Source organism: Mercenaria mercenaria, chromosome 18 (genome assembly GCF_021730395.1).
Source record: "Mercenaria mercenaria strain notata chromosome 18, MADL_Memer_1, whole genome shotgun sequence".
Lineage (NCBI taxonomy): Eukaryota > Metazoa > Mollusca > Bivalvia > Venerida > Veneridae > Mercenaria > Mercenaria mercenaria.
Window position 1 is genome coordinate 34,412,832 of NC_069378.1, and position 27,415 is coordinate 34,440,246.

The window sequence follows — 27,415 nt, forward strand, 5'->3', positions numbered from 1 at the left end:
ATGTTTCATATCAAATATCTAAGATCTCGGCCTTCTGGTTTATTTTTAGCAAATTTATGAAGATTTCCTTATGTACAATCAAGTAACCCCTGGGGCTGTGTCAATTTGACCCTGGAGGGTCAAGATTTAAACAAATTTTGTAGAGGTCCACTAGGCAATGCTACTTGTCAAATATCTAAACTCTAGGCCTTCTGGTTTATTTTTAGAAAATTTTGAAGATTTTTCTATGTATAATCAAGTAACCCCATGGGGCGGGGTCAATTTGACACCGGGGGTCATGATTTGAATAATTTTGTAGAAGTCTACTAGGCAATGCTACATGTCAAATATCTAAGATCTAGGCCTTCTGGTTTATTTTTAGAAAATGTGTGAAGATTTTCCTATATAGAATCAAGTGACCCCTGGGGTGGGGTCAATCTGATCCCGGGGGTCATGATTTGAACAAATTTTGTAGAGGTCCACTAGGCAATGCTACATGTCAAATATCTAAGCTCTAGGCTTTCTGGTTTATTTTTAGAAAATTTTGGGGTGGGGTCAATTTGACACCGGGGTTCATGATTTGAAGAAATTTTGTAGAAGTCTACTTGGCAATGCTATATGTCAAATATCTAAGACCTAGGCCTTCTGGTTTATTTTTAGAAAATTTTTGAAGATTTTCCTATATAAAATCATGTGACCCCTGGGGCGGGTCAATTTTGACCCCGGGGGTCATGATTTGAACAAATTTCATAAAGGTCCACTAGACAATGCTACTTGTCAAATATCTAAGATCTAGGCCTTCTGATTTATTTTTAGAAAATTTTTTGAAGATTTTCCTATATATAAAATCAAGTGACCCCTGGGGCGGATTCAATTTTGACCCAGGGGTCACGATTTGAAATTTTTTGTAGAGGTCAACTAGGCAATGCTACATGTCAAATATCTAAGCTGAAGGCCTTTTGGTTTATTTTTAAAATCTTCTTTGAAGATTTTCCTATAGAAATCTATGTAAAATCAGGTGACCCCTGGGGCAGGGTCAATTTTGACCCCGAGGTCATGATTTGAATAACTTTAGTAGAGGTCCACTAGGCAATGCTACATGTCAAATATCTAAGCTCTAGGCTTCTAGTTTTTGAGAAGATGATTTTTTAAGATTTTTCTATGAAAAATCAAGTGACCCTTGGGGCAGGGTCAATTTTGACCCCGGGGTCATGATTTGAAAATATTTTGTAGAGGTCAACTAGGCAATGCTACATGTCAAATATCTAAGCTCAAGGCCTTTTGGTTTATATTTTTAAATTTTGTTTGAAGACTTTCCTATAGAAATCTATGTAAAATCAGGTGACCCCTGGGGCAGGGTCAATTTTGACCCCGAGGTCATGATTTGAACAACTTTAGTACAGGTCCACTAGGCAATGCTACATGTCAAATATCTAAGCTCTAGGCTTCTAGTTTTTGAGAAGATGATTTTTTAACCTTGGGGCGGGGTCATGATTTGAAAATATTTTGTAGAGGTCAACTAGGCAATGCTACATGTCAAATATCTAAGCTCAAGGCCTTTTGGTTTATTTCTAAATCTTCTTTGAAGATTTTCCTATAGAAAATCTATGTAAAATCAGGGAACCCCTGGGGCAGGTCAATTTTGACCCCGAGGTCATGATTTGAATAACTTTAGTAGAGGTCCACTAGGCAATGCTACATGTCAAATACTAAGCTCTAGGCTTCTAGTTTTTGAGAAGATGATTTTTTAAGATTTTTCTATGAAAAATCAAGTGACCCTTGGGGCAGGGTCAATTTTGACCCCGGGGTCATGATTTGAAAATATTTTGTAGAGGTCAACTAGGCAATGCTACATGTCAAATATCTAAGCTCAAGGCCTTTTGGTTTATATTTTTAAATTTTTTTTGAAGATTTTCCTATAGAAATCTATGTAAAATCAGGTGACCCCTGGGGCAGGGTCAATTTTGACCCCGAGGTCATGATTTGAACAACTTTAGTACAGGTCCACTAGGCAATGCTACATGTCAAATATCTAAGCTCTAGGCTTCTAGTTTTTGAGAAGATGATTTTTTAAGATTTTTCTATGAAAAATCAAGTGAACCTTGGGGCGGGGTCAATTTTGACCCCGGGGTCATGATTTGAAAATATTTTGTAGAGGTCAACTAGGCAATGCTACATGTCAAATATCTAAGCTCAAGGCCTTTTGGTTTATATTTTTATATTTTTTTTGAAGATTTTCCTATAGAAATCTATGTAAAATCAGGTGACCCCGGGGTCATGATTTGAACAATTTTAGTAGAGGTCCACTAAGCAATGCTACATGTCAAATATCTAAGCTCTAGGGCTTCTGGTTTTTGAGAAGAAGACTTTTTAAGATTTTCCTATGTAAAATCAAGTGACCCCTGTGGTTGGGGGGGGGTCATGATTTGAATAAACTTGGTAGAGGTTCACTAGGCAATGCTTCACACCAAATATCTAAGCTCTATGGCTTCTGGTTTTTGAGAAGAAGTTTTTCCTTTTGGTTGCCATGGCAACCAGAGTTCTGCATGGAATGCAATTCTTTGAACAATTTTTGTAGAGCTTCACCCAAGGAGCATTCCTGTGAAGATTAGTTGAAATTTGCCTAGCGGTTTAGGAGATGTTGTTTAAAGGAAAGTGTGGACGGATGGACAGCCGGACGCCGGACGGTGAGCAATCACAATAGCTTTCCCCGAGCACTTTGTGCTCAGGTGAGCTAAAAAGTTAAAATATTAAGTTATTTATAGTAACAACTAAGGGAAGTTAATCTTAAAAAAAAAATCCAAACGTCTTACTGTGGTACACATTCATGCCTAATAATTTTAAAATCCATGCATAAATAACAAAGATATGGACCGGACAAGCCCATCAATGCACTATCATGAAATATGACCTTTAACATCTATGGGTGACCTTGACCTTTGAGCTACAGACCTGGGTTTGCGTGCGACATCGTCTTACTGTGGTACACATTCAGGCCAACTTATTTAAAAATCCATCCATGGATGACAAAGATATGGACCGGACACGCCCATCAATGCACTATCATGAAAAATGACCTTTAATGTCCAAGTGTGACCTTGACCTTTGAGCTTTGAGCTGGGTCTTGCGCGCGACACATCGTCTTACTGTGGTACACATTCATGCCAACTTATTTGAAAATCCATCCATGGATGACAAAGATATGGACCGGACATGAAAATTGCGGATAGACCGACAAACTGACAGGCCGACAAACGGTTAAAAAACTATATGCCTCCCTTCGGGGGCATAAAAAACTAACCTTTCAGTTTACAGACATTACTTCTAATGTTTTCTTTTAAAGTACACCACCACTGAAGGATATTGGCCGATAGGCCAAAGTCAGATGCGGAAGCAGTGTTTTGGTTACTTACAAAATATAACTGATTTGAAAGAACTATTTTCAAAGAAAACTTTTACCATCTAGTGGATAACTCTTAGTTAAACAAGGAGCTGTGTTCAATAAATGCTTGAGGCCCCGGTGGCATCCTTGTCAATACAAAGCAACCAAAGTCCAAAACGAGGTAAAGTTCAAGGTTAAACTGAGTTCAGGTGATGTCTGCATTAGTATCAAGTCATTCTAGTAAGACTGATGCAGTTTGTTTTCGTTGAAAATGGAATTTTACCGCTACTTGCAACTCGAGCTCTATTTCACATATCATTAGGTAAGCGGCTGATTTATCTCAGATCTTGTTTGTGTTCCTTTAGATGTATATTCATAACAGGGCTCCGGAAATTTTGAGAACTCAATCGGTCCGAAACGAAAATCCTGACATCGGCGCTACCCCACCCACCGCATTACCAATATACCATATTTGTAAAACGTGATAATAAGCATGTCATGCATTAAAACTGAGTTACCGGTCAACGCGAGTTACAATACAATGAAGACAGTTATTCAGTGTTATATGTGATCGTTACTTTGTTTAAATTTTGATGTTTTTCCGAGAAAATACTTGCAAGGATAAAATTACCGAGGCATACACCGTGTACCTAACTAGTCTAAAAGCCAACGCACGTGACTTCGGTACCGTATACACGGCAGATAATTTGTGATGTTTCCTCATTCTTTGACGGAATTTTATAAAATACAATGCGTCAAATTGAATTACACGACACATATTCTCTGCTATACATCCTCAGTATTTTAAGAATACTCTGCCGCGGACCGAATGTGTACGTTATGTGAATGCTGAGATCGAATTTCCCGCATGTGTAGTACCATTTTGTCACGCAGTTTGGCCACGGATATTTCATTTCACAGGTGTTGTACTTCAATAAGCAACTACATTTTATTAAGTTATATGTTCTCTTCTTATGTAAAAAAATTTCGTTTTGAAACGTTTTTTAAAAGACCGATTTGATAAACAGCGCCACTCCGGTTTTCTTTATCGTTCGTGTTTGTCAGTCCATTTTTTTTTCTTTCTTTTTTTTTGTACAGTCGGGTTGCAAAGACGATTTTCTGCACTTGTTTCAACTGGAGCCCCAACAAATGTATCATGTAATTTTTACAAATCAAGTAATTATAAAAATTATTTATATCGGTTTCCCGTGTGATGTCTCATTAAATGCAGTGACCATTTGTTTTTTACCTGTGATCAAACATAGCCTTTTGAAATAAACCATCCGTTGGATTCTAAATAAAAGAAGTGGATCCCCGTCAAAAGGATTTGGATCCAGTCAGAAACATTTGAAAACCAGTCAAAAATGTTTAATACATTGCAGTCGGCTGTCTGCAAACATTAAAGGATGTGCCGCGCGAGCACTGATTACGTCACGTGCTAATTACGGACCGATTATCAATGTGACAGTCAGACCATTTGACACGTTTATTGATTATCTGAGGGTGCGACCAACAATTTCCTGCTTGGCAGGTGATCGTGTATTGAGATTTCAGACCGAAATTTATACTTTTCTCCATTTTTACGGGACCGATTTTTTTCGTTTTTTCACTTCACGAATCGGTCTGAAAAGTCAAAAATCGGTCCAAAACCGACAAACCGGCAAATTTCCGAAGCCCTGATTCATAATTATAACATTCTAATGTTAAAGTGGATAATAAGACATTCTAATGTTGAAGTGGATAATAAGATAACAATAAAGAAATTAAGTAATATATTTGTTTCGATTAACTGTATAAAGATAATAGAGATGATGTACAATCATGATGTCATTCGCCACTGTATTTTCAGCATCGTAAGTAAAATATTTTTATGGTTTGGTGCAGAGTAAACAAGAAGCTGCGTTCAATAAACGCTTGATGCCCCCGGTGGCATCCTTGTCGATACAAAGCAACCTAAGTCCAAAATGAGGTCAAGGTCAAACTGAGGTCAGGTGATGTTTGAAGATGAGGAATGGTCACAGGTTACAACTGCATTAGTATCAAGTCATTCTAGTAAGGGGTATTGATGCTAGGCAAAACGATCCCATTTGGTTAACCAAGAGATGGCCCATACAAAGAAACCGAAGTCCAAAACGAGGTCAAGGTCAAACTGAGGTCAGGTGATGTCTGAAGATGAGGAATGGTCACAGGTTACATCTGCATTAGTATCAAGTCATTCTAGTATGGGGTATTGATGCTAGATGAAACGGTCCCATTTTGTTAACCTAAAAATAACAAGTTTCGGTTACCTTTTAAAATAAAATCATAGCTTTCAAAAATATTTGCTTTTTCCTTCACATAATCTTCAAGGTCTAGATTAAATTAGGTACACTGCATAAATATCTTTCCTCTTTCATTTATTATTATGTTATCTGTTTTCCATGCTTAGATAATTAAAAGGTACCGTTATCTAAAGTTATACTATAACATACCGTGCGTTTGCGTGTTGGCATAAGTGTGCAGACGTGTTTGAGAGGCGTATTTCAAAATAAAACAGAATAACAGTAACATGCAACTAAATTTGTTGATATAAATAAAATTTCAGATCAGTATCTTCATGAGTTACGGAGATATACCCATTTTAATTTGAAACAAGAGCTCGTCGAACACGAAATGCCCCCATTGATGCATTCAGTAATTGCACAAGGAACAGAAATTATATGCTCACTGTAAACAAAAGTTCTACCATTCTGGTTTAATCTGACTTGACCTTTAACCTATTAACCTAACAAGAGATTACAGAGTGATCTTGGCGCCATCCACTGAGCCATTTTTTACAGAAATGTGAAAATAGGTCACTAGGTTAATAACAAGGTCAAAGTTTTTTTCGGTACACAAACCTATGCATGTGGTCCAAATTTGAAGGCTGTAGCTACAGAAATGTGAAAGTAGGTCACTAGGTCAAGATCAAGGTCAACTCATGTTAAGGTTCATCTTGCCACTCAAAACTATACATGTGGTCCAAATTTGAATGATGTAAGTTATGGACATGAAGGTTCTAAGTTTTTCCCTATATAAGTCTATATGAACCATATGACCCCTGGGGCGGGGCTATATTTGACCCTTGAGGGATAATTTGAACAAACTTGGTAGAGAACCACTAAATGATGCTACATTACAAAATACCGAAGCCATAGTCTTTGTGGTTTGGACAAGAAGATTTTCAAAGTTTTTCCCTATATAAGTCTATGTAAACCATATGACCCCCAGGGCGGAGCCATATTTGACCCTAGGGGAATAATTTGAACAATCTTAGTAGAGGACCACTAGATGATATCAAAGCCCTAAACCCTGTGGTTTTGGACAAGAGGTTTTTCAAAGTTTTTTCCTATTTAAGTCTATATAAACCATGTGACCCCCGGGCTGGGGCCACATTTGACCCCAGGGAAATAATCTGAACAATCTTGGTAGAGGACCACTAGATTTTGCAATATACCAAATATCAAAGCCCTAGGCCCTATGGTATTGGACAAGAAGATCAGAAACCGTTTTAACAGTTCCTGGCCAATGTGACCTTGACCTTTGACCTAATGACCTCAAAATCAATAGGGGTCATCTGCTGGTCATGGCCAACCTAACTATCAATTTTCCTGACACTAGGCCCAAGCGTTCTAGAGTTATTGCCTGGAAACCATTTTACTGTTCCTGGTCACTGTGACCTTGACCTTTGACATACTGACCTCAAAATCAATAGGGGTCATCTGCTGGTCATGACCAACCTCCCTATCAACATTCGTGACCCTAGGCCTAAGCCTTCTTGAGTTATCATCCGGAAACCGTTTAACTGTTCAGGGTCACTGTGACCTTGACCTTAAACATACTGACCTCAAAATCAATAGGGGTCATCTGCTGGTCATTACCAACCTCCCTATCAACTTTCATGATCCTAGGCCCAAGTGTTCTTGAGTTATCATCCGGAAACCGTTTTACTATTCAGGGTCACTGTGACCTTGACCTTTGACATACAGACCTCAAAATCAATAGGGGTCATCTGCTGGTGATGACCAACCTCCCTATCAACTTTCATGATCCTAGGCCCAAGCGTTCTTGAGTTATCATCCGGAAACGGATTGGTCTACATTCCGACCGACCGACCGACAGACCGACCGACCTACCGACCGAGATCTGCAAAACAATATACCCCTCCTTCTTCGAAGTGGGGCATAATAAAGGGAGGTAATGTTGCTAAAGTTGTTTTTTAACAATTTAAAAGTTAACAAAACGATTACCTATAGTATCACAAGTGTTTCTAATATTACCATAAACATTACATTTTGTAACAAGAGATCACAGAGTGATCTAGGCGCCCACCAATGTGCCATTTTTGAGTGTTCCAATTTTCAAGACTTACTGACTCAAGGTCAAACTTCATTTCCGCACATAACACTGTGCATGTGGTCCAAATTCAAAAGCTGTAGCTTGAGAAATGTGAAAGTAGGTCACTAGATCAATTTCAAAGACAAAGTTCTTTGTACACAAAACTATGCATGTGCATCAAGTTTGAAGGCTGTAGTTTGAGAAATCTGCAAGTAGGTCACTAGGTCAATCTTAAGGTCAAACTTTATTTCGGTAACTAAAACTATGCAAGTGGTCCAAATTTGAAGGCTGTAGCTTGAGAAATGTGAAAGTAGGTCACTAGGTTAAAATCAAGGTCAAATTTTATTTCCGAACACAAAACTATGCAAGTGGTCCAAATTTGAAGCCTGTACAGTCAGAACTGTGAAAGTAGGTCACTAGGTCAATTTCAACACCAAAGTTCATTTCAGTACACAAAACTATGCTTGTGGTTCAAATCTAAAGGCTGTAGCTTGAGAAATGTGAAAGTAGGTCACTAGGTCAAAATCAAGGTCAAATTTCATTTTGGAACACGAAACTATGCATGTGGTCCAAATTTGAAGCCTGTACCTTCAAAATTGTGAAAGCAGGTCACTAGGTCAATGTCAAGGTCAAAGTTTTTTTTCAGTGCACAAAACTATGCATGTGGTCCAAATTTGAAGGCTGTAGCTACAGAAATGTGGAAGTAGGTCACTACGTCAAAATCAAGGTCAACTCATGTCAAGGTTCATCTTGCCACTCAAAAATACACATGTGGTCCAAATTTGAATGTTGTAGGTTATTGACAAGAAGATTTTAAAAGCTTTTCCCTATGTAAGTCTATATGAACCATGTGACCCCAAGGGCGGGGCCATATTTGACCCTAGGGGAATAATTTTAACAAACTTGGTAGAGAATCACTAGATGATGCTACATTACAAATGCCAAAGCCCTAAGCTTTGTGGTTTGGACAAGAAGATTTTCAAAGTTTTTCGCTATATAAGTCTATGTATACCATGTGACCCCCTGGGGCGGGGCCATATTTGACCCTAGGGGAATAATTTGAACAATCTTAGTAGAAGACCACTAGATGATGTCACATACAAAATATCAAAGCCCTAGGCCCTGTGGTTTTGAACAAGAGGTTTTTCAAAGTTTTTCCCTATATAAGTCTATATAAACCATGTGACCCCCAGGGCGGGGCCATATTAGACCCCAGGGAAATAATTTGAATCATCTTGGTAGAGGACCACTAGATGATGCTTCATACCAAATATCAAAGCCCTAGGCTCTGTGGTTTTGGACAAGAAGATTTTCAAAGTTTTTCCCTATATAAATCTATGTAAATTATAGAAATAAACAAAGGGCCATAACTCACTAAAAAATTGTTGAACCAGTCTGATTTTCAGGGGGACACAACTAGGGTACTAATACATCATTCTGACAAAGTTTAGTCAAAATACCCCAGGTAGTTTCTGAGGAGATGCGATAACGAGAAATTGTTAACGGAAGGACGGACGGACTGACGGAAGGACGACGGACAACGGACGCAGAGTAATTTGAATAGCCCACCATCTGATGAAGGTGGGCTAAAAACAAAATAGCAAGAATTTAGTTGAATGGTTTTCAACACTATGTACATTTATACTGAAACAAAACACAGAATCAAGGATAGATTGATGAAAAATATGGATAGGAAATGATTTTAAGTTGTTGGTTCTTTATAAAACTTTAAGTTAGCTCTCAACAGTATATTATTCTAGGAAGTGTTTCAATACCCTGCAAATATCCATTTTATGAAACTAATTTGGTATGTTGCTGAAGTTATTTTCTTGCCTGCCAGACAGGATTTTCTAGTGTCTTAACCAGTTATGGAATAATTATAGGTTATTAGTTTTGTATCGGGAAATATGCACAAGTTCTTCAGCAGAAATATTGCTTGACTTTAGGAGCGCAATATTCTTCCGCTGAAGAACGAGTGCATATTTCCTGATGCAAAGATAATAACCTTTTTATTACATACTCATCTACACGTATAAATATAATGTAAGTACCATAAATTTGTTGAATAGCCTGAATAGGATTGACAATACTGAACTAAATAGAAGAAAATAGTGCAACAACACACACTGAATTATGTCACGCACCCGATATGAAATTCAGGCGTCAGTATATGGAAAAATATTGACGTTTCCGGTACCAGTGTAACTTAACGGGGAATAGAAACGAGTATGTTATAATTCGTCTTACACCCCCGGGGTGTAAGATCACTCAAGTGCTGAAGTTTATGAATGAATGCGTAAATTCATACACTACCATAATAATAAAGTGCTTAAAAGAAAAACATTTGTTTTATCTTATTTTTTTCTATTGATTGATGAATACAGTTTGCAAGAAAACAAATCTACCATTAGCTGAAGATGCAGATCAAAAAATATCTGGCATCCGGGTATTGTTCCGCAGTAACTCAACCGAGACATAAGAGCACCTAAACATTTAACCTCAAGCTAGATATTCCACCGGCACCTTCGACCAATAAAAGATTCAAACAGTCTATCCATGGGACATCACAAATACATGTATTCATACCAAGCGACACAAAAGCTCTACAAACGTATTTAAATTATGTTTTCCTTGTTGACTTTAAGTTTACTCATCAGAAACTAGAGCTATCACTGAAGGTGATGAATGTACCCCCCGCATGCACTGACAAAGTACATTGCAATTTGACGCACACAAGATTGCATAATTATATGGACTGTATGTATATAGACTGTATGTATACAGCACAGTAAGAAAAAACAAAGTCCAATAATTATGCAGAATATTATCTAAAAGAACGTAACATGCACCATGCACAACTAGGGTTGGTACTGATCACTTGTGTGATGTTTCATTAAATTGTGTGCAAGGGTTCGGAAGATTAGGCGCGCACAAGATTGCATAATATTATGCAGACTGTATGTACATAGTATGTTAACAAGAAACAAAGTCCCATAACTCTGCAATTTTTGTTGTTGAAAGAACCTAACATGCCCATGCACAACTACTGTTGTTACTGATCACTCGTGTGAAGTTTCATTAAATTGTGTCAAGGGGATGAGGAGAGATGGTGCGCAAAAGATTGTGTCTATGTATATAGTATAGTAACAAAAAATAAAGTCCAATAACTCTGCAATTTTTGTTGTTGAAAGAGCCTAACATGCCCCATGCACAACTACTGTTGTTACTGATCACTTGTGTGAAGTTTCATTAAATTTTGTCAAGGGGATCAGGACAGATGGTGCGCACAAGATTGTGTCTATGTTTATAGTATAGCAACATAAAACAAAGTCCCATAACTCTGCATTTTTAATTCTGAATAAAACCTAACATGCCCCATGCACAACTACTGTTGTTACTGATCACTTGTGTGAAGTTTCATTTAATTGTGTCAAAGGGATGAGCAGAGATGGTGCGCACACGATTGTATCTACGGACAGATGGATGGACGGACGTACAGCCTGAAACCAGTATACCCCTTTACAACTTTGTTGTCGGGGTGACAACAATCTTAGTTAAGGGTGAAATAAGGACTACTTGTGTACATTTATTCTAAAATCAGGCCAGCAGTTTCACACAGGATTTAATAATAATAATAATGACAGACTTTATTTTATGAGGCAAACATATTTGGAAACCAGTCTTACATATGGGCCTCAACATAAATACATACGTACATGAGAAAGAATACATTAATACAAACATATTAAAACATAATAAAATTAAACTTTTATTCTGAAAGAACCTAACATGCCCCATGCACAACTACTGTTGTTACTGATTAAATTCTGTCAAGGGGATAAGGAGAGATTGACCGCACAAGATTGTGTCTACGGACAGACGGACCGACAGACAGACAACCTGAAACCAGTATACCCAACCCCACCTTACAACTTTGTTGTCGGGGGGTACAATAAATATGAATCCAACACAGGTCTGTAGTCATTTTAAGAATAGGCTTTTGATAAAAAAAAACTTTGTATTATTTGATAAATGCACTGCCAAGAGCTTGAAATAATTTTACTATTCAGAGCATGTTTTTAAAGAGCAATTCTGTAATAAGGATAAAATTTTAAAGCCTAAAAAATAGATATAGTTTGTTATAAAGTTCAGAGAACGCTTATATGGGATCAGATCTTCGAAAAATACACGGCACCTGAAATGGGCGTAAACTTTACGCCCATCAATGCACTATCCTTTAATGTCTAAGTGTGACCTTGACCTTTGAGCTACGGACCTGGGTCTTGTGCGGAACACGTCGTCTTACTGTGGTACATATTCATGCCAAGTTATTTGAAAATCCATCCATGGATGACAAAGATATGGACCGGACACAAAAATTGCGGACAGACCGACAGACGGACAGACGGTTCAAAAACTATATGCCTCCCTTCCGGGGCATAAAAATTGTTGAATCCTAACCCTGTAAAATATATATTCCATAAATCCTTCTTAATCTGACTATCATACATGTTACCACTCACCTAACAATGTCAGACTGTTCCATTTCTGTCTGAATTTCTCTCATCCTAGGATTGGATACCCTCATAGAGCGCATATATTCCTGCAATACATATAATAAAGCCGTACCATGAGAAAACCAACATAGTGTATTTGCGACCAGCATGAATCCAAACCAGCCTGCGCATTCATGCAGTTTTGTCAGAATACATGATGTTTGTTTTCAAAGCCTTTTGCAATCATAGAAACCATTAATGAACAGTATGGATCCTGACCAGACTGTGCTGATGCAGACTGGTCTGGATCAAATGCTGGTCGCAAATGCGCTATGTTGGTTTTCTCATGGTGTGGCTCATTTTCTTATCTGACACACATATATCCCAAAACCCCACATACCTTTATATAGGTATATAATTTTAGTTACAAACATATATGTATGCACATTTTTTATCTACTTATTCCTACCAAGAATAACCAAGAGAGTCATTATGGCCCCAAGATGCTCACCTGAACAATCATCAAGAGATACCTGTGTGAAATAATTTTCTGTCAAGAAAATGTTTATGTTGTTTAAGTTTTTACTAATCAGAGAAAAATTGATTTGTGCAAACTTGAAAGACTGTTACCTAGAATCATTTCAATGAAATTGCTTAAGATTCTGACAAGCAGTTTAAGAGATGAAGTTAGTTGACATTTTTTCAATTTATAGCTCCAATGTTTTTTTGACTAATCAAAATGTATTCACAATCTAGACAGAGGTTTGCCCAAAGAGAATATATGTATATGTCTTAAAATATTTTAAAATCAAACCAGCGGTTTCAGACAATTTTTTTTTTTTTGAAACTTCAACTACATACAAATGGGGAAAGCTGAACATGCACTCTGGCACTTCTTGATGAATCAGAATATTTTAGTATTTTTGGAAGGGGATCAACCAAGGAATATTCTTGTCAAATAATTTAAAAACTGGGTCAGAAGTATCTGACAAGCTGATTGTTAAAGGCTCCACTATAATACAAATAAAAGAAAATAAACATGCCCCTTGATTTTTGACAAATCAAAATAATAAACACATTCTTGGTAGAAGGTCACTTATGGAAAATTTCTGTGGAAATGCTTTTAAAATTAGACCAATAGTTAAAGACTAATTTTTAAAAGATCTTTCTACTTTAACTCTGATGGCTTTGAGTTTTGAATGAAACATGAAAACTTTAATAAAATTCTGTAAAGGGTCATTAAAATAAACCAACTGTGTAAAATATAGGGAAACTAGCTCCAACATCCAACAATACTCCCCTCCCCTTCCACCATCCAGCCCTGGCCAAAATGGAAATTTGGTAAAAGGTCACGTAAGTTACAATGCTGTGAAATTACTTTGAAACTGGAACCGCGTTTTCTGAGAAGATTATTAAACCTTTGCCTTCTGGTTGTAGCCATATTGGGAAACTAACCAAGATTTCCAAAGTTTCCATATTGTAACATACAGAAAACCAGCCCAACCCTGGCAGCCATGTCATTTAATGAAACAGGAAGAGCGCCAGGAATCTGCTGTGAAATTATTTTAAAATCATGCAAACTGTTTCAGAAAGGAAATTTTCAATATGGCCACACAGAAACAAGAGGACCATGATGGTCCTGAATCGCTCACCTCTTCCCACATGATCCAGTTTTGAGTATGACGTCGTTTTTTCTATTATTTAACATAGTGACCTAGTTTTTGAGCTCATGTGACCCAGTTTTGAACTTGACCTAGATATTATCAAGATAAAAATTCTGACCAATTTTCATGAAGATCCATTGAAAAATATGGTCTCTAGAGAGGTCACAAGGTTTTTCTATTATTTGACCTATTGACCTAGTTTTTTAAGGCACGTGACCCAGTTTCAAACTTGACCTAGATATCATCAAGGTGAACACTCTGACCAATTTTCATGAAGATCCATTCAAGGGTATGGCCTCTAGAGAGGTCACAAGGTTTTTCTATTTCAAGACCTACTGACCTAGTTTTTGATCGCAGTTGACCCAGTTTCAAACTTGACCTAGATATCATCAAGATAAACATTCAGACCAACTTTCATACAGATCCCATGAAAAATATGGCCTCTAGAGAGGTCACAACGTTTTTTCATTATTTGACCTACTGACCTACATTTTGACGGCACGTGACCCACTTTCGAATCTGACCTTGATATCATCAAGATGAACATTCTGACCAATTTTTATGGAGGTCCATTCACAAGTATGGCCTTTAGAGAGGTCACAAGGTTTTTCTATTTTTAGACCTACTGACCTAGTTTTTGACCGCACATGACCCTGTTTCGAACTTGACCTAGATATCATTAAGATGAACATTCAGACTAACTTTCATGAAGATCCATTGAAAAATATGGCCTTTAGAGAGGTCACAACGTTTTTCTATTATTTGACCTACTGACCTAGTTTTTGATGGCACGTGACCCACTTTCGAACTTGACCTAGATATCATCAAGATGAACATTCAGACCAACTTTCATACAGATCCCATGGAAAATATGGCCTCTAGAGAGGTCACAAGGTTTTTCTATTATTTGACCTACTGACCTAGTTTTTGATGGCACGTGACCCACTTTCGAATTTGACTTAAATATCATCAAGGAGAACATTCTGACCAATTTTCATGAAGATTTCATGAAATATATGGTCTCTAGAGAGGTCACAAGGTTTTTCTATTTTTAGAACTACTGACCTAGTTTTTGACCGCACGTGACCCAGTTTCGAACTTGACCTAGATATCATCAAGGTGAACGTTCTGACCAATTTTCATGAAGATCTTGTGAAATATATGGCCTCTAGAAAGGTCACAAGGTTTTTCTATTTTTAGACCTACTGACCTAGTTTTTGAATGCACGTGACCCAGTTTCGAACTTGACCTTGATATCATCAAGATGAACATTCAGACCAATTTTCATACAGATCCCATGAAAAATATGGCCTCTAGAGAGGTCACAAGGTTTTTCTATTATTTGACCTACTGACCTAGTTTTTGAATGCACGTGACCCAGTTTCGAACTTGACCTAGATATCATCAAGGTGAACCTTCTGACCAATTTTCATGAAGATCTTTGAAATATATGGCCTCTAGAGAGGTCACAAGGTTTTTCTATTTTTAGACCTACTGACCTAGTTTTTGAAGGCACGTGACCCAGTTTCGAACTTGACCTAGATATCATCAAGGTGAACATTCTGACCAATTTTCATGAAGATCCATTGAAAATTATGGCCTCTAGTGAGGTCACAAGGTTTTTCTATTTTTAGACCTACTGACCTAGTTTTTGAAGGCACATGACCCAGTTTCGAACTTGACCTAGATATCATCAAGGTGAACATTCTGACCAACTTTCATAAAGATCCCATGAAAAATGTGACCTCTAGAGTGGTCACAAGCAAAAGTTTACGGACACACGCACGGACGACGGACACCGCGCGATCACAAAAGCTCACCTTGTCACTTTGTGACAGGTGAGCTAAAAACTATCCCCATCTGGTGGACATGCTTTTTAACAAATTAGAATGAATTAGAAGGAATATTTATCTGAAATAACTTCAAAATCATATATTACAGTTTCTGAGGAGAAGATTTTTAAATTTTCTCTTCATGACAACCAGAATTATGCATGGATCCTAGATCTGAAAGAACCGAAAGGGGACCACCAAAGGAACCTTGCTGTGAAGTTTATAAAATTGGTTTGGTGGTTAAGGGAATGTTCTTGAAAGATACTGTGTATGGGTGACAGAAATCCAACGATCCTGGAAAGTGTTCAGGTGAACTAATTAATTTTAGACCATAAAACTTACCTTTAAGAGTTGAAGTTCCCGTTTCTGCTCATTTATTTGAAGTTTATGTTCAGCTATTTCCGTCTGCATCTCTGCCATTTTCTGTGTCTGCTGATTGACAAGGTTGCGTAACTCTCGCACACAGTTATGGTCCTGAAATTAACAAGAATAGTACAATAAAACTCACTTACATCATCTATGCATAGTAAATGCAGAGGAAGTGTATCTAAAACCGCAAGAATTTAAAAACAATTTCAAGAGGACAATAACTGCCCTAAATTGCTCATCTGACCATGACTATTAGATTGTGAATATAAGTATGACACAATGTATCAAGAATATTACAAATGTGTTCAGTATGAAAAACACAAATGCTTAAATGCTCAAAGATATAACCAAGACAAGAAATCAGAATTCGTGACCACTATGACCTTGACCTTGAATATATGACATTCGAAAATGAGTCAAGTCATAGTGTCTCATCACTGGTATCAATTACAAGTACATGTAGCATGAAAACAATATTTCAACGGATCATGATGGAAAGACAGACAGACGCATGTGCCATCAGTTTAGTTTATAAAAATTTTCCAGAATGGGCATATAAAATATTACAAGAGGGTCATTATGACCCTGGATCGCTCACCTGAGTAGTATGAGCTACTCAAATGTCAAACTGATGATTTTTAGAATTTTTTTTTGAAGATTTTCCGATGTACAATCAAGTAACCCCTTGGGCGGGGCCAATTTTATCCCAGGGGTCATGATTTAAACAAAGTTTGTAGAAGTCTACTAGGCAATGTTATATTTCAAATATCTAAGATCTAGGCCTTCTGGTTTATTTTTAGCAAATTTATGAAGATTTTCCTATGTACAATCAAGAAACCCCTGGGGCTGGGTCAATTTTGGGGGGGGGATCAAGATTTGAACACATTTTGTAGAGGTCCACGAGGCAATGCTACATGTCAAATATCTAAGCTCTAGGCCTTCTGGCTTATTTTTAGAAAATTTTGAAGATTTTTCTATGTACAATCAAGTAACCCCATGGAGCAGGGTCAATTTGACCCCGGGGGTCATGATTTGAACAAATTTTGTAGAAGTCTACTAGGCAATGCTATATGTCAAATATCTAGGCCTTCTGGTTTATTTTTAGAAAGTTTTTGAAGATTTTACTATGTAAAATCAAGTGACCCCTGCGACGGGGTCAATTTTAACCCCGGGGTTCATGATTTGAACAAATTTTGTAGAGGTCCACTAGGCAATGCTACATGTTAAATATCTAAGCTCTAGGCCTTCTGGCTTTTTTTTAGAAAAATTTTGAAGATTTTCCTATGTAAAATCAAGTGACCCCTGGGGCGGGGTCAACTTTGACCCTGAGGGTCATGATTTGAACAAATTTTTTAGAGGTCCATTAGGCAATGCTACATGTCAAATATCTAAGCTCTAGGCCTTCTGCTTTATTTTTTTTTAAAATTTGAAGATTTTCCTATAGAAATCTATGTAAAATCAAGTGACCCCTGGGGCGGAGTCAATTTTGACCCCAGTGTCATGATTTGAACAACTTTACTAGAGGTCCACTAGGCAATGCTACATGTCAAATATCTAAGCTCTAGGCTTCTGGTTTTTGAGAAGAAGATTTTTTTAAGATTTCCCTATGTAAAATCATATGACCCCTCCGGCAGGGTCAATTTTGACCGCGGGGTCATGATTTTAACAAATTTGGTAGAGGTCCACTAGGCAATGCTTCACACCAAATATCTAAGCTCTAGGGTTTCTGGATTTTGAGAAGAAGATTTTTAAAGTTTTTCCTTACGGTTGTACGGTTGCCATGGCAACCAGAGTTCTGCATGGAATTCAATTCTTTGAACAATTTTGAAAGGGGGCCACCCAAGGATCATCCCTGTAAAGTTTAGTGTAATTCTGCCCAGTGGTTTTCAAGAAGAAGATTTTTTTAGAAATTGTTGACGGACGACGCACTACGCACAATGGACATCAAGCGGTCACAATAGCTCACTTTGTCACTTTGTGACAGGTGAGCTAAAAATTACATTTTGAATAGCCAGAATAAAGTAAGTCCTAAAAGAGTATTTAATCAAAAGAGGTTTTCCATTTCTGAAGCCACCTGCTTGACTTTTTACACAACTGTTTTCAGAGCTCTGAGTCAGCCTGATGTCACATTCTGGTTAACTCAAAAGTTTATACATTGCTTCCAACAACATGGCCAGAAATACATATACAACACTAAGAACTATCATAAAAGAAATTCCGGAGATACGGTATATTCGAACTAACTTCAAGATTAGTTCATAAAATTAAGTCAATGCTTTTGTATTTTAAGTTCTGGCAGTTCAGTTAAGCAAAATCAATTGAAAAAATTTGAAAAGGCCTATGAAAGGATGCTTCTAATCAAGTTTGATGAAGATCCATCACCAACGTGAAGTACTTGCTTAAAGGATTTTCTATTTTAAGCTTTTGTGGCCGCTCACAGTAAACTGACTTTCTCTTAATAGCTAACATTGAGTTCATCTTTTGGTACAACCAGTCCATAGCAGACTGACATTCTAGTAATAACTTGCCTCGTTCATCTTTTGTTACAACCAGTTTAAAATCCAATTCAGGGGTGGACTGACTTTCTCTTTACCTTGACTTCATCTTTTGGTACAATTAGTTCACAACCAAATTAACAGTGGACTGGCTTTCTCTCAATAACTCACCTTGATTTCATCTTTTTGTACAATTAGTTCACAAACAAATAAACAGTGGACTGGCTTTCTCTCAATAACTCACCTTGATTTCATATTTTGAAACAATTAGTTCACAACCAAATTAACAGTGGACTGGCTTTCTCTCAATAACTCACCTTGATTTCATCTTTTGGTACAATTAGTTCACAACCAAATTAACAGTGGACTGGCTTTCTCTCAATAACTCACCTTGATTTCATCTTTTTGTACAATTAGTTCACCAACAAATTAACAGTGGACTGGCTTTCTCTCAATAACTCATCTTGATTTCATCTTTTGGTACAATCAGTTTACAATCTAGTTTATATCTCTTAATAACTCACCTTGAGTTCATCTTTTGGTACAACCAGTCCACAACCCAGGTCACAGTGGACTGGTTTCTTTGGATTAAACTCACACTCATTTAGATGATTGGGTAACATGTCGAGTTTCACAACCACCGTACAACCATATCCTGCGTTATCGCATGTAATGTGGAGGCGGGACAGAAGATTACGTAGAATTCGAGGAACCGGTTTAAGCTGGTTGGGTGTGATAGGATTCCTGTCTACTGGACAGGTGGGTTGTCTCGTCAACCACTCTTGAATACAAGATGCACAGAATGCATGTTCACATGCTGGGGCCTGAAAAGAATGTCGTAAAATATATTTCAAATTGTACAAAAATGCTGTATAATAGGTTTGTCTATGAAAAGTAAACAGATAAGAAAATTATAAACTAAACTGACAACTTGGTAGCTGGTTGGACAACAATGCTAGAGACAAGTTTCAATTTCCAGTCGAGATTGATATTCCCACTAGTGTTCAGTGCTGGGTGATTTCTTAAAATTGGTTACACTTCCAGTTGAACTTGTCTTGACTGGGCACAGTGGAGGTAAATATGACACATGTTTTGGCTCCCTTAAAGACTCTCAACACAGTAAACTTTGTTGCTTCTTCTAGAAGCCTAACAATAACAAAACAATGTTGTACCTGCCATAATCTATATTTTTTCAACAAGAGTCTGTGGAAACATTCAATCTCATAATTAACGTCAGTTCAATTTTTGAATTAATCGTCAATTGCAAAATAAGTAAAGTTTAAAACACCGCTGAAACATATACTAAATGGCACATATACCAATTACCTGTATTACATGTACTCCGCACAAAATAATATCAAAAATATTCCTTGATATTAGCAAAACATGTATTCCAGTGTATCTTTAATTTACATGTAATCCTCCTAAATTGAATAGTCCTGTCAAAACAGAAGACGAATCCTGTAGTAACTTACTCAATACCTTGCAATACTAATATCAACATATTTACTTCACGTCTAAGCTTTTTATTCCCAGATTAAGTGCAATACACACTTTTCAACAATTCAAGGATTAAAGGATTAATGCCTTTGATTTAAGCTGACTAAAATGACCATTGACCTTCAATGCATTTTTTCTATTTTGAGAGCCATTGTAATGATTCAACCAGTTTTTTCTTATCCTAATATTGAAATAATAACATAAATTATTTTCTCTCTCATCATGCTGAAAGAAGTAAACTCACCATTCTCACCAATCTTTCTGGCTAATTAGATAATGAAAATCAGTGGAACTGTGAATACATAATATTAAAGTTTACTGTGATATATATAATAACAGAGGTGGACATATTAATCCCAAGGTGAATCAACACAAATTTGCTGTTAATTCAGTCATCCAGGAGTTGTCTGAAGTTGAAAATGCTTAGTTATCAATTAAAAAGTACTTTAGCTAGAAAAACTAAACCTTATGTACCCTTGCTCACATTTAAAATGATCTCTTTTGAGCCAGCAAAAGCAAGAGTTTTTCCCCTTGATTTGGTAAACTATGTTTTTCTTTAACTGTACCTAAGTAACCTTTTAATGGATCTTTATGGATTTTTGAACAAATGTAAATCACTACAGGGTGGTGGTGCATGCCCAACTTAGGATCACTTCAGCAACTTCAGAGTTATCTCCTGTAATTGTTTAACAATCCATAAAGTCTCACATAACAAAGTAATCAATGGAACTTCAAGAAATATAACACAAACTAGGACACAGGGTGTGCCCCCACTGGTACATTTTGTCACAAATAAGGGGCAATAATTTGAATGTTTGCAGTAGGGAAGGTGCAACAGTTAACTGGTACATGTTCAGTGTCCCAAGTATCGATTACGAAATTAAGCAATAATCTAGTACTAAAAAAAAAAAAAAAAAAAAAAAAAAAAAAAAAAAAGGGGTGAGTATGTCATGGTAGAGATTATTAAATACAACTACTGAATTCTGTTAAAAAATGGTACAGGTGATCCGAATCTCTTTGCTGTACCTTCAAACACAAGGAAGTAGGTCACATGGCTCCAGATAATTTTTTTGGCCTATGAGTATTTACTCATCATAATTTTTGTGAACGAGTAAATTCAGTAAAACAGTAAAATCTGAAATTGAATAGGAGTAATTTTACTCCTGAAAAATTGTAAATGTGATGAAAAAAACAAGAGCTGTCTGTAAGACAGCCAAGCTCGACTATTCGAAATACTGTCCCAGAAGCAGCAAAATATTACCCAAAATGTTAAAATATCAAAAGAGTTTTAAATTCAAAAGGGGACATAATTTGACCAAAATGCATATCAGAGTTATGGGACTTGATGCTATCAATTAGTTTTATAACCCCGAAGGCACATGTGAAGTTTCAATTCAATATCTGCATTAGTTATGGAGATAGTAACTTGCATGTAAAGCTTTACTAAGTCCAAAAGGGGACATAATTTGCCCAAAATACATGTCAGAGGTATGGGACTTGATCCAGTGAGGTTAGTAATTGATCTAGAAACTGAAAAATATAACTTTCAAATCTATATGCCTTTAAGTAATAGCTGTATGACATGTACTTGCACGCAAAACTTTAACCAGGATTATTAAGTCCAAAGGGGGCATAATTTGCCCAAAATACATGTCAGAGTTATGGGACTTGACCCAGTGAGGTTGGTAATTGATCTAGAAAAAGAAAAAGTAAGTTTCATATCTATATGCCTTTTAATAATAGCTGTATGTACTTGCACGCAAAACTTTAACCAGGATTTTCTAAGTCCAAAAGGGGGCATAATTTGGTTAAAATGCAGGCCAGAGTTATGGGACTTGATGCTATCAATTAGTTTTATAACGCCGAAGACACATGTGAAGTTTCAATTCAATATTTGCATTAGTTTTGGTGATATTAACTTGCATGTAAAACTTTAACCAGGATTTTCTAAGCCCAAAAGGGGGCATAATTTGCTCAAAATACATGTCAGAGTTATGGGACTTGACCCAGTAAGGTTGGTAATTGATCTAGAAAAAGAAAAAATAAGTTTAAAATCTATATGCCCTTAAGTAATAGCTGTATGTACTTTAACCAGGATTTTCTAAGTCCAAAAGGGGGCATTATTTGCCCAAAATACACGTCAGAGTTATGGAACTTGGCCCAGTGAGGTTGGTAATTGACCTAGAAAAAGAAAAAATAAGTTTCAAAGCTATATGTCTTAAATGATAGCTGTATGTACTTACGAACTTTAACCAAGGTGTGACGCCGAAGCCGACACAGACGCCAGGGTGAGTAGAATAAATAGTCAAGCTAAAAAATCAGTTTTATAACATATTTCTTGAGTGTAACACCCATGGTTTTGTTTGCAGTTCAATTTCAAGTATTCAAGTTTTTGATTCTTTTTCTCTCTTGGTTTGCTTTGGCTTCACACTCACTATTGAATCCTGTAGAATATATTCAATAATCAATATACCTTTAACTGTTTTGGGGATAATTTTTGTTGGTTTAAATAATGTGTAGAGTGTTTGTTCAATTTTCACATTCTAAGAAAGAGACATTTTTGTTGCTTACTCCGCACCGGAAGTTGATACTTTAAATGGACACAGCTTTAAAATTCACTACTGTACCATCAATATTAATTCCTAGCTGTTTGATTTATGCACGCACTAAGTGTATACCTAAGTTTATAGAATACGATTCAATGCATGTGTACGTTCAATGTGGGAGAATTAATGCTGACTTTGCTATGTTACATTAAGCATCAAGACGATTCAGGTTTTGTTTTTTACGCTGGTAAAAAGTCATTGTGTTCATTTCTGTAATTTCACATACGTTTCTATACCCTTTAAAATTATAAGACATGCGTATATGCATTATTTCAAAGCGTATTTTACGCCAATACGCATCTATTCTGGAGCCCTGGGTCGGTAGTCAGAGTTAAGAATATTAAAGAGAAGTATTGAAATCTGAATCAAGCATTATACATGTGGTCCAAATTTCTTTGCTGTAGCTTCAGAAGCATTTTACTTAAAGGACATCTGGTTGTACTGCACAGACAGCTCATTTTGTGAATGTAATGTAAAGGATATCTGGCTACGCAGTCAGCTCACTTTGTGCATGTAATCTAAAGGACATTTGGCTACATAGCCAACTCACTTTGCGAATGTAATGTAAAGGATATCTGGCTACGCAGTCAGCTCACTTTGTGCATGTAATCTAAAGGACATTTGGCTACATAGCCAACTCACTTTGCGAATGTAATGTAAAGGATATCTGGCTACACAGTCAGCTCACTTTGTGCATATAATGTAAAGGACATTTGGCTACATAGCCAACTCACTTTGTGGATGTAATGTAAAGGATATCTGGCTGCGCAGTCAGCTCACTTTGTGCATATAATGTAAAGGACATTTGGCTACATAGCCAACTCATTTTGTGGATATAATGTAAAGGATATCTGGCTACGCAGTCAGCTCACTTTGTGCATATAATGTAAAGGACATTTGGCTACATAGCCAACTCACTTTGTGGATGTAATGTAAAGGATATCTGGCTACGCAGTCAGCTCACTTTGTGCATATAATGTAAAGGACATTTGGCTACATAGCCAACTCACTTTGCGAATGTAATGTAAAGGATATCTGGCTACGCAGTCAGCTCACTTTGTGCATATAATGTAAAGGACATTTGGCTACATAGCCAACTCACTTTACGGATGTAATGTAAAGGATATCTGGCTACGCAGTCAGCTCACTTTGTGCATATAATGTAAAGGACATTTGGCTACATAGCCAGTTCACTTTGTGAATGTAATGTAAAGAATATCTGGCTAAGCAGTCAGCTCACTTTGTGCATATAATGTGAAGGACATATGGCTACACAGCCAGCTCACTTTGTGCATGTAATGTAAAGGACATTTCGCTACATAGCCAATTCACTTTGTGAATGCAATGTAAAAGATGTCTGGCTATGCAGTCAGCTCATTTTGTGAATGTAATGTAAATGACAGTTGGCTATGCAGCCAGCTCATTTTGTGAATGTAATGTAAATGACAGCTGGCTACGCAGCCAGCTCATCTTGTGAATGTAATGTAAAGGACAGCTGGCTAAACAGTCAGCTCACTTTGTGCATGTAATATAAAGGACATTCGGCTACATAGCCAGCTCATTTTGTGAATGTAATGTAAATGACAGCTGGCTACGCAGTCAGCTCACTTTGTGAATGTAATGTAAAGAACAGCTGGCTATGCAGCCAGCTCATTTTGTGAATGTAATGTAAATGACAGCTGGCTATACAGTCAGCTCACTTTGTGCATGTAATATAAGGGACATTTGGCTACATAGCCAACTCACTTTGCGAATATAATGTAAAAGATATCTGGCTATGCAGTCAGCTCACTTTGTGCATACATTGTAAAGGACATTTGGCTACATAGCCAACTCACTTTGTGCATGTAATGTAAAGGACTTTTGGCTATACAGCTCATATTGTGAATTTAATGTAAAGGACAGCTGGCTACGCAGTCAGCTCACTTTGTGCATGTAATAAAGGAGGTTTTGCTTCACTGTCAGCTCACTTTGTGCATGCAATTTAAATGACATCTGGCTACTACATTTATGCCAGCCACATTAATGTTTTATTTGGTCCACATACCTGCAATGGTTCCTCAAGAACTCCACTACATATTGGACATATCAGTTCCTCATCAACATCACCCTCAAATCTGTTCACCTCGTAACCCATCCTCCCTCACATATCATGCCTACAACAGAAAAGTTTGCATTTAGTTTGTTACTCTAAATGGTAGTTTCAAACAGTGGAATGTTTAAATAAGTTACTTCTAGTACTATCGCTGATAGAAATGATACTCGTAGGCATTTTACATGCAGTGCTCCAGCTAGCTATTTACAGCAGGGCGCATCGCCCGTTCCGAAATTCGTTCCGCCCTGTTGCCCCGCCAGGCACCCTGCCCGTTTTACAACCATTCATTTCTTTTTTTTAGCCAAACTTCCCTTTTTTGCCTCAGTGATTATAATATACTGCTTTTTTGCCCCCTTTTTATCGAGTGATACACGCCGGGGGGCATTGACATAATTAGCAAACAATTAAACAATTACCTGCTGTAATCGTGCCCGAGGCAGACCATGATATTTTAGACTGCTCCACTAGCATTAAAATCATTGAACCTTAGTGTTAAAACAGTTTGCAAACCAGTCTGAAATCATTATCATTTAGCGCCACCTGTCAAAGTGTACTTTCGTTTTCGGTAATATAGTCGTAAATACCCCTTTATACACAACTGAAACTTAAGTCCAGACAACAGACATTTATATGTAATTAATAAAAATCGATCACAATCAAATTTAAATAGGAAAATATTTTGATTTTATCGTTTTACAAGTTTTTGAAATCGAAAGTAAGTTGTCGTCTGCTTTGTGAAATTGCCGATTTTTCATGAAGATTTCTTTGGAATTAGTTTACTTAGATGTAATGACAGGGTACACTTTAATGTCAGATACTGTGAAATGCTGTTAAACTGTCTTTGCATCATAATATTTTTTCAAAAATATTGTTTAAACTGGACATTCAACGACTTTTAGAAAAAAGTGTAACCATATCCGGATATAAAATTTTGGATACCAGGAATATGTCTATTACAAGTGCTAAACTTGCTTTTAGACTGTTGTAAGTTAAAAACTTTGCCTGATTTCATTTATTTAAGTGGAAGTTTAAACTTTATTTTCTGTATATAATATGTTGCAGGTATAAATTTATAAATATCAAGTAGCCTACATGGAGAAGATGTGTACTGAAATTGTAACAAGTAAAATAGGCCTAAACACATAGATATTGTTATTCAGTATGCAATTACAAAGAAATGTTACAAGTTGAAAATCAATGCCAAGTAAAATACAAACAGCAGAATTTTTAGTTAATAAATAGGTGCATTAGACATGACAGACATAGCCTATTAAAAGACCATACCTAAAGTGTGCCAAAAAACATGCCTAAATTATGCCAAATTCCATGCCTAAAGTATGTTAAAATGCACTGTATGCATGGACCAGTTATATTTTTTTCCCAGGGGGGCCCCGTTCCCGGACCGACCACCACCCCAGAAGTGCCCTTTTCAGTGCCAGCACCCTGCCCTTTTTTAATCCTAGCTGGAGCACTGACATGTGTACATGTATTAGTTATACTATGACATACAATGAGAGTGGGTAACAATACTATCAAAATACTATAGGCTATTTTCACTTTGTGGTATAAACAACAAATATTAACAGGAAAGATGTCACTCAACTAGTGCTAGTAGTAGAACTACAATAAAAACTAGAATGTGTCTGTAGGACACAGGGTGTGCCCCCACTGGTACATTTATCACAAATAAGGGGCAACAATTCAAATGTTTGCAGTCTTTAGTGGGTATAGCCTCAAGTTCAACAAACACTTTATAATTATGCAGAATTCATATATTCTAGGCGATATACTTCTTGAGCTTTGAGTATCAAAAACAAAAAATACACAATTTTGGCTATTTCAAGGGCCGTAACTATGTAATTAGCATCAAAAACTCAAGAAGAATGCCAAGTGTGCAAGGTCACATCATGTTAAAGACTCATCCAAGATTTCATGAATTTACATCAAATACTTTTTGAGCTAGGCAAGTTATCTGATATTTAAAACATGTGCATTTTTGACCATTTCAGGGACCATAACTTTGGAAATAGGGGGTGGAGCCAGATGGAAAAATAAGAGGTGCACAAGTTCATGTCATGATAAAGACTCATGCCATGTTTCGTCAATTTATATCAAATACTTTTTGAGCTAGGTGTGTCGCAAGGCGAAATGTGCAGTTTTTTACTATTTCAGGGGCAACTAGTATTGTCACAGGAGAGATGAATTATAACCCAACCTTGTAATTGTTATATAACCCTGCCTTGTCACTAAACTACACCAATGTCAAGCCGAATTTGCTTGACCTTTGACCTCAAAACCAACAGGGGTCATCTGCTGTCAGACTGCTGCTGGTCATGATCAACCTCCCTCTGAAGTTCCATGATCCTCCGCCCAATGGTTCTCAAGTTATTGTCTGGAAATGGTTTAAAAGTTCCCGTCACTCTGACCTTTGATCTTTTGAACTCAAAATTAATAGGGGTCATCTGCTGGCCATTCCCTATTAAGTTTGTGATCCTAGGCCCAAGCGTTCAGAAGTTATCGTCTGAAAACTGTGTAACTGTTTCAGGTCACTGTGACCTTGACCTGTGACTTACTGACCAAAAAAATTAATAGGGGTCATCTGCTGGCCAGACCAACCTCCCTATCAATTTTCATGATCCTA

The 27,415-nt window shown here is 37.0% G+C and overlaps 1 protein-coding gene across 1 annotated transcript in view; it reads right to left on the reverse strand.

Moving 5' to 3' along the window:
• Positions 1-27,415, reverse strand: part of LOC123539013 (E3 ubiquitin-protein ligase NRDP1-like) — a 60,818-nt gene that overhangs the window by 18,651 nt on the left and 14,752 nt on the right. Inside the window, exons 2-5 of the mRNA XM_045323472.2 lie at positions 24,727-24,835; positions 19,098-19,397; positions 16,052-16,183; positions 12,241-12,320 (exon numbers count right to left, since the gene is read on the reverse strand). Coding sequence (XP_045179407.1) covers positions 12,241-12,320; positions 16,052-16,183; positions 19,098-19,397; positions 24,727-24,816 — 602 coding nt within the window. The 5' untranslated portion in view covers positions 24,817-24,835. The remainder of the gene's footprint in view (positions 1-12,240; positions 12,321-16,051; positions 16,184-19,097; positions 19,398-24,726; positions 24,836-27,415) is intronic.